At 49.1% G+C, this 8,258-nt stretch overlaps 1 protein-coding gene across 1 annotated transcript; it reads left to right on the top strand.

Moving 5' to 3' along the window:
* The first annotated feature begins 284 nt into the window (after positions 1-284).
* On the top strand, positions 285-7,765 carry LOC136955342 (C-type lectin domain family 18 member A-like). Its single transcript, XM_067249028.1, has 12 exons — positions 285-414; positions 1,032-1,123; positions 4,494-4,724; positions 5,326-5,423; positions 5,587-5,708; positions 6,014-6,121; positions 6,247-6,339; positions 6,433-6,539; positions 6,682-6,811; positions 6,977-7,073; positions 7,551-7,642; positions 7,728-7,765. The coding sequence occupies exons 1-12, from the start codon at positions 285-287 to the stop codon at positions 7,763-7,765; spliced, it is 1,338 nt and encodes a 445-aa protein (XP_067105129.1).
* Positions 7,766-8,258: the final 493 nt, after the last annotated feature.

Genomic DNA, 8,258 nt, shown 5'->3' with positions numbered 1-8,258 from the left:
ACTGTGCGGTTAAATGGTGAGATGAGATTTAAAAGCCCACTCGTCCTTGCGGCTTTCCGACTGATCGTGTGTCATTTCACTGTAGTTTAGAATAGGGAGAGAGTGGACCGTGCCAGCCGTGTGTGCGCGTGAGTGGTTATGAACAGTTGCAATGCGTTGAAAACTGAGTGAATGAGCGAAACGAAGAGAGAGAGAACGAACAGGAAGAGGGAAGGAGAAGGAGCCACTTGTCCGGGAGCCACTTGTCCGGGAGAATTACTTTGGCACTGTGTATCCTTGTAGCCATGGGGTTGATAACGGGACACTGGAGTTTACTTCTGTTTGTTGTGGTAGGCCTTGCTCTCCCGACCCTGCAGTCCCACGCAAGCCATACAATCACTAAGAGAGTGGACAGCACAGAAGACTCACCCAGCGGTAAGGAAAAAGTGCCTGCTTGATTGTGGTCAGCACCGGTGCCGGTCAAGAGAAACAGCGGGGTGTCCGCATGGCACGGGCGGAGGGAACTGGGACGCGCGTTTCTTGACGTAGGAAAGTTATAGTTTTACACTTGGCTGCGCGTGTTCCCTTACTAACCAAACTCACAATTTCGTTTAATGTTTAACAATTATTAATTTCACTCATCCTGATTTCACTGAACTTGATAGGCCAGGCTACGCAATGAAAGCGAGATAGAGTAACATAGAATAAATATGCACAGTACAGTAGTCAATCGGTTTATTATGTGAACAAGCTTGCACATATCTTGGTTTAGGCATATACCTATTAAATATAGGCTACTGTAAGCCTATCTATCCAGATAAACTAATATTGTTTTTTATACCTTTGACTAACGCGACCTAAAACACTGTCATCATTTGCATAGGCCCATAGTTGATATTTGACTATTAAATGTTCACCAAGATGTTGTGAGTGTATGCACTGTATCAAACAAAATCCTACTCATGTACTCCCTTACCCCCCTTAAAGGCACTTGCATTCCGTTGCCATGGAAACTAGTGCCGGCGTAATTGCGCGCTTTTCTTTTATTCCAGGGCTCGGGGTGAAGGAGCATTTTCAGATTGTCACGCTGCACAATAGACTGCGCAGCCGGGTCAACCCCATGGCGGCCAACATGCAAAAAATGGTTTGTCTCCTCCCTTTCATGCAGCCTCCTGTGTGTCTGCGTGAGTGTGTGTGTGTGTGTGTGTGTGTGTGTGTGTGTGTGTGTGTGTGTGTGTGTGTGTGTGTGTGTGTGTGTGTGTGTGCGTGTGTGTGTGTGTGTACATGTGTGAAAGAGAGTTGGGGGTGGGGGAACAATAGAGAAACAAGGATTTTTTTGTGAATTGTACTGTCGATTATTTGTTGCTAATCATATCACATAACATAACTTTCTGTGACTCTTGACTGCTACAAACACCATAGTCTTTTTGCCTAATAAATGGCCTTGGTTCATAGTTGTTTTAAGCAGCCAGGCAGTTACCAAAATGATTTTTAGAGGCAATGTACTTTACCAGAATTCCACCTACCTAACCTTGATTGTTCAACCACACATGATGCTTGCATTGGGTTCTCTGTTGGTGCCATACAGACACCTCAGGTGAAAAATAGACTTCACCCTCCATACACTCATTCAACAGCCTATGGATCTTTTTAATACAGTATTGCAGGTGTCAGGATATCACTCCTCACCTCTCTGTTTCCCACGACTGCTGCTGCTCGTGGACACCAAGGTTACCTGTCACACCGAGACCTACCCCTTCTCTCCCTCTCTCTCCACCTCTCCTTATCTCCCTCTTTTTCTCCTTCCTTTCCTGTCTCACTCATTCTCTCACACTCTCCATTTCTCTCTCTAACTCTTTTTCTCGCTCTCTCATTCTCTGTTTGATTTATGAGGGGTTGTCACAGCACATTCATTGCCCCCTTGTCAAATACCTTTCAGACTCAAATTAAGGAACGTTCATAATTTATTATTTACGATTTGTAGCCTATAAGATACAGACACTGTGCCCCTTCCCCAGTAGCAAAGCTGACCCTCCAACACAGCCATGTTCCCTGAGGGGATCCCTGTTTCCCAAACTCCCAGCCCCAAACAAAGACAGAAATCCCGGTGGTGCCTCGAAGGGTATCCTCTGTCCGAATGGTGATATCCCCAACAGAGTGTAGGCTAGGCTCCTGGAGTGTGAGGATGTTTACGCTGTAGGCCGGAGTCTCGTGGCTCAGACGCCCTGCTGTTCTCTTCAGGATGGCCTTCCATGCCATCTGTGGCCTGCAAGCAAACGTAAGTAATGACATCCTGCCTGAAGATCACACCAAAAACGGTGTTTTGTCAGGATGAGGATTATGTTATAATGTACTTTCTTTCCCGGTGACACAGTTTGGTAGCAGACCAAGTTGGTAGGTTAGGCTGGGATGCAGTGTATTTGCTGATCGTCACCACGCTATAAAAAGCTCTGTTTAGTCTCTAGTCATTTTGCTGACTGGACCGTCCTGCCAGCTTGTACTCTATGTATTTTCAGCTGTAGCTTCTCTGACTCACTGGGCCTGTCTGATTTGTGTGTCACACAGTCCCACACTGAGCCAGCATGGGCGAACCACATGGAGCAGTTTCTCATGTCTCTGTCTGGCTTCAGTAGCAGGGTACGGCTCTGAACTGATGCAACATGGCATGTAGGGGGGGCGGGGTGTGTTGTTTTCCAGACTGGGACCCCCTTCTCGCCCCCCCCCCCCTGCCCTCCCCCCCTTTCCCGCCCACACACATTCACACACACGTATACACCAGACACACACAACACGCACACAGGGGTGGCATCAAAGCGCATGCCGCTGATGACTTTGACTGGCAGACATCCGAGAGAGGAGGGAACAATGACCTCAAGGGGACTCAGTGTAGGGTCTTAACTAGCCTGCATCCTCACTACTCAGCTATGCCCCCCAGCACCCCCACAGACATACCACCATTCACAACCCCCACCAACACCACCCTGCGCCACCACTAGGATCCCTGGGACAGCAGAGAAGGGGAAAGGGGAAGCAATGGACTAATGGCAGGGTCTTTAAGGGGAGAGAGAGAGACCACTATCACCCCCCGTATCGTTCCTCACTCCCTCTGTCCATCCCTTCCTCTCTTTCCCCCTTCTCTCCGACAGCTGTAAGAAGAGCCTGCCCCCAGGGTTCAGCTGGTCCATGAGGCTGCATGTGCAGAAACAGCCCATAATACCACACAGGGTGCTGACAGCCGTCTCTACGGCAACGCACACCGCTTGCGGGGGTGCCTCCTGCTGAGCAGGGACATTCCACTGTCGTTTGACGCTTGCGAGGCGAGACAGGAGTCACTGGATTAGCCAGTGAGTGACAGTTAGCCACTCCAGGTCCAGACAAACAGAGGCCCAGGCTATCCCAGGTCCCTGTAACTGGAAACAGGGTTCTAGAGGAGGGTATGCTACCTTCACCCTCTGGACCACCCAGCCCTTTGAGGGCCAGAAGGAGGAAGTGACTGGAGACACTGTGTAGCTGAGGGCTGCTTCTGCCTGGAGATTTGTTGGTTGGTCAGGATCCATGCCTCCCTGGCAGGACCAGTCTAAAGTGTGTGTCAGGATATCACTTACTCTGTTAAACGGTAGAGACAGAACACTGAGAATGTTAATTGGAAGAGAGAGAACGTGTATGTGGGAGTGTGTGTGTGTGAGAGAGAACGTGTGTGTGTACAGTATTTGTGTGTGTGTGTGTGTGTCTGTGTGAAAGGAAGGTTAATCTGATCCCTTCACTTTACAGACACACCTCTCACTAGACTGGAGTGATTAAAGGACCCTAGCCCGCCCATACTTTCCCACCTGAGTGGGAAAGTATGGGTTTTCTGGATGGAGGGTGGGACTGTATCCCCTTGGGACAACTCTTCTGTTTGTCATGGATGCAGTTCTGAACCTGTTTAACAGATGAGTGACTACAGCCAATGACCTATTGGATACTTAGGGAGAGGCAGGAAGAAAGGTCATTGTGCTACAAAATGCACTGTACATGCACACACACACACACAGACTCACACACGCACTTGAGCTCACACACATACTAGAACTGACCAAGTCAATGAGTCACTGAGCATAAACAATACAGGAACTTTTATTAGGAGAGATACGCCTGAAAGAGGCCCCCTAAACAAAAATTGGCCCTGAGAGAGAGAGTTTGAGAGAGAGAGAGAGAGAGAGAGTTAGAGAGAGAGAGAGAGAGAGAGAGTTAGAGTAAGAGAGAGAGAGAGTTAGAAAGAGAAAGTTAGAGTAAGAGAGAGAGAGAGTTAGAGAGAGAGTAAGAGAGAGAGAGAAACACAGGACATAAAGTCAGCCCAGTTTATGGAGTGGAACCGTATTATACATTTTTGACATGGATGTGCATGTGCCTGTGAAAGTGTGTGTGTGTACTAATGTATTTGACAAAGTGTGCATATATACATGTGTGTGCATGCGTGCCTTCATGTGTGTGTGTGTGTGTGTGTGACTTACTTCCTGGTCTCTGTGCTGCAGGAGTGGAGTGAGAAGCTGTCCCTTCTTGCCAAGGAAAGGGCAGTCTCCTGCTCTACAGAGCCCTCCTCATTTGATGCTCCACCACGTCACATTGGATGGAACATCCATCAATCGGTCCACGCTGGCACCTCATTCACTGAGGTCATTAGCGCCTGGTTTGAGGAAGGGCGGGACTACATGCACCTGAGCGGCCAATGCAGAGAGAACAGCACTTGTCAACAGTACACACAGGTAAACCACGACCAACGACAAAGAGTAGAGTGTACAGTACAGAGCAGCCTATCTGCAATGTCCATTAGTTGGATGGACACACATTACTTCTACTGGATGTGAAATGATCAAATTTCTCCTGCCCCTCTCTGCCTCCTGCTCTGCCCCCTTCGTCTCGTCCTCCCCTCTCTGCCTCCTGCTCTGCCCCCTTCCTCTCTTCCTGCCCCTCCCTGCCTCCTGCTCTGCCCCCTTCCTCTCGTCCTCCCCTCTCTGCCTCCTGCTCTGCCCCCTTCCTCTCGTCCTCCCCTCTCTGCCTCCTGCTCTGCCCCCTTCCTCTCTTCCTGCCCCTCCCTGCCTCCTGCTCTGCCCCCTTCCTCTCGTCCTCCCCTCTCTGCCTCCTGCTCTGCCCCCTTCCTCTCTTCCTCCCCTCTCTGCCTCCTGCTCTGCCCCCTTCCTCTCGTCCTCCCCTCCCTGCCTCCTGCTCTGCCCCCTTCCTCTCGTCCTCCCCTCTCTGCCTCCTGCTCTGCCCCCTTCCTCTCTTCCTCCCCTCTCTGCCTCCTGCTCTGCCCCCTTCCTCTCGTCCTCCCCTCCCTGCCTTCCCTCTCTGCCCCCATGCCCCTAGCTGGTGTGGGCCACCTCCAGTCTTGTGGGCTGTGCCATCCAGCTGTGTCTGCAAGGAGCAGAGCGGCTCCATGTGTTTGTCTGCGCATACTCACCTGGGTAAGCCATTGTCTGTCTGTCTGTCTTTCTGCCTGACTATCTGACTGACTGACTGACAGCCTGCCTGTCTGTTTAACTCCCCTACCTGAGCTCATCTTATGCATGTTTTTCATGTTTTACTACTTTTCTGTGTGTGTGTGTGTGTGTGTGTGTGTTACTGCAGGGGAAACTGGGAGGTGAACGGCCAGATGGTGGTCCCTTACAAGGCTGGCTCCTCCTGCTCTCTCTGCACCTCTTCCATGTCTGGCTGTTTCAGACTGTGGGATCATGTAGGAGGACTGTGTGGTGAGGACACACAGATGTATTTTCAGTTAATTAGGTTTACTTGTTAAGTCAAGTCTTAAATAGATAACATGCAAAGAATGTTCCACACAGACAACAAATATTCAAGGGAATACAATAGAGATTTTGGCTTTCAGGTTTTCATTGTTGTGAAAGGTAACTAGCTGACTTTGGTGGTCATGTCAAGGGTGTTTTTTCTCACTTGTAAATTGATGTTTTTTTTGCGTTTAGATCTACATGTGTGTATCTGTTTTCATCTGTGTGTGTGTGCGTCTACTTGTGTGTGTGTCTACGTGTGTGTGTTCCAGAGACCCCCAGGAACCCGTGTCGTATGAGCTGTGGTCCACACGGTCGTCTCAATGTCTCCTCCTGCCTGTGTCTCTGTAGCCCAGGCTTTACCGGACGCTTCTGCCAGGGTACCAGTCTGTGTGGGGATGTTTGTGCATGTGGCTCCTAGATTTAGTTCCACAAGGTTTGTGTGTCTGTGTTTTCTCCTCAGTTACTCAAGGTGTGTGTGTGTGTGTGTCTGCGTGTGTGTCAGTGCACTGCAGTGTGCAGTGTGTGCACGGACGCTACAAGGAGGAGGAATGCTCCTGTCAGTGTGATGTGGGCTACGGAGGGGCCGAGTGTGCAGGTGAGGTATGTGTACGTGTGTGTGCATGTTTTTGTCAGCTAGATTAATCTAATATTGTGCTCAGTTCGGTGTGTCTGCTGTTTCTCATTGTAGAGAAGCTCAGCTTCCCATTCCAGCGCTGTGAGGTTACAATAGACGGAGTCTGCTTCATGGTGTCCCCTGAGACAGAAACCTACTATGGAGCAAAGAGCCAGTGCCTGGTGAGACACACTCACACACACAAACATGCACACACGCACACAGACACACAAACACACAGGTGGGCGAACAAAGACATAGACACAGTGCTTTTATAGGTTGTTTCTGCTCTGGTCTTTCCCCCATGTCTCTGACTCCCTTCAGGAGCATGGCGGTGTTCTGGCCCAGATCCACCACCAGAAGGTCCAGGACATCCTGGCATTCTACCTCAGCCAGCTGGAGACCAGTAACGAGGTCACCAACCCGGACTTTGAGACCAGGAACTTCTGGATTGGTACCATAGTCCTACACAAACCTTGTCTTTAGGGTAGATTCCTGCAAAAAGGAAGGGTGAAATGTACAATTTTCATAAGTGTCCCTGTTCTCCTCTTCATACCTCATATATGGATAAATAATAAGTAGCGTGTGAGCATGAATGCGTGTGTGATTTTTTTCCCAGGTCTGACATACAAACCAGGGAAGGATTCGTTTCGCTGGGACACAGGAGAGGCAGCCACCTTCAGCAGCTTTGCCTTTGGACAGCCAGACAACCAGGGGTGAAGAGGGGGGTCGGGGGCGGAGGGAGGAATGGAGAGGGAGAGCGAAGGGAGAAGGGAGGGAAGGAGCGCAAGAGGAGACAGATGGAGGAGGGAGAAAGATAAGAGAAGAGGGAGAAAGATATGTATCTTTCTTTTTGTATAAGAATGAGGATCATTATATGAGAAGGTGCTGACACAATGCCATGAGGTACTAGCTAAGGAATTTGGTGGCCCTTTGCAGAATGAATACATCTATACTGTCAAAGCAACACTATACTGTTGATGAGATTAATAATCCTTCCACCTGTCAAAAATATCTCCACTTCCAGATCTGACCACTAGATGTCATCCTGTTCTTCCTTCTCTTGCACCCCTGTCTCTCTCCGTCTCTCTCCGTCTCTCTCCGTCTCTCTCCGTCTCTTTCCGTCTCTTTCCGTCTCTCTTCCTCTCTGTCTTTCTATATCTCTCTCTGTGTTTCTCTCCATCTGGCTACAGCTTTGGCAACTGTGTGGAGCTTCAGGCATCCAGCGCCTTCAACTGGAATGACCAGCGCTGCAAAACACACAACCGATATATCTGCCAGTATGGTGAGGCTCTGGTGGGGAAGAGATCAGGTAGAGAAGGAAATCATTTTACTAACTAATGTGTGTGTTTGTGTGTATGTCTTTACAGCTCCGGAGCACATTGCCTTGTGGGAGGCCGGCCGGTAAAGGAGCCTCCGCTGAAGGGGTTCACAGTGGGGTCACAGGGAGGTCAAAAGCTGAAGGAAGGTCTATCTTAAACAGTACTCTTAGTTGATCATGTACATACTGGACTACCTGCACATGTGGGGGTTGTAATAAAGCAAACCCACCATTAGTTGTGGTCTCCACACAGAGCCAATCAGAAACAGGACACCTGTGGACATAAACTACTTTTGAGCCCCATAGTTCTGTTCTGTTTTGTTAGAAAGTTGTTTCATCTGCCCTTATATTTTATATTTGTCTTTGTCTATTGTTATGCATGTAATGTCACCATCCCCCAACGGTCACATCCATGCATCGAGAGCTGCATAGGCCAATTGTTGTTGCTTTCAATCTGATACAAAGTGCTTAGAAACTGAATAAAACTGCTATTATTTGTGTTTGATTATATTCATAAAATGTATTTCTGTGTTGTTGGTCCTTGTAAGTTACTGGTAGAACAAGGTTAGTCAGAAGAGTT

The sequence above is a fragment of the Osmerus mordax genome, chromosome 13, assembly GCF_038355195.1.
Source record: "Osmerus mordax isolate fOsmMor3 chromosome 13, fOsmMor3.pri, whole genome shotgun sequence".
Lineage (NCBI taxonomy): Eukaryota > Metazoa > Chordata > Actinopteri > Osmeriformes > Osmeridae > Osmerus > Osmerus mordax.
Note: the sequence above shows the minus strand (reverse complement) of the source record. Positions and strands in the feature narration are given on the sequence as shown.

Bases quoted from the DNA above. Each gene is read 5' to 3' on its own strand.
- LOC136955342 (XM_067249028.1), top strand. From the start codon at position 285: ATGGGGTTGATAACGGGACACTGGAGTTTACTTCTGTTTGTTGTGGTA. The intron at 5,424-5,586 runs GTAAGCCATTGT...GTGTTACTGCAG, and splicing joins GTCTGCGCATACTCACCTGG to GGGAAACTGGGAGGTGAACG. The intron at 6,540-6,681 runs GTGAGACACACT...GACTCCCTTCAG, and splicing joins GAGCAAAGAGCCAGTGCCTG to GAGCATGGCGGTGTTCTGGC.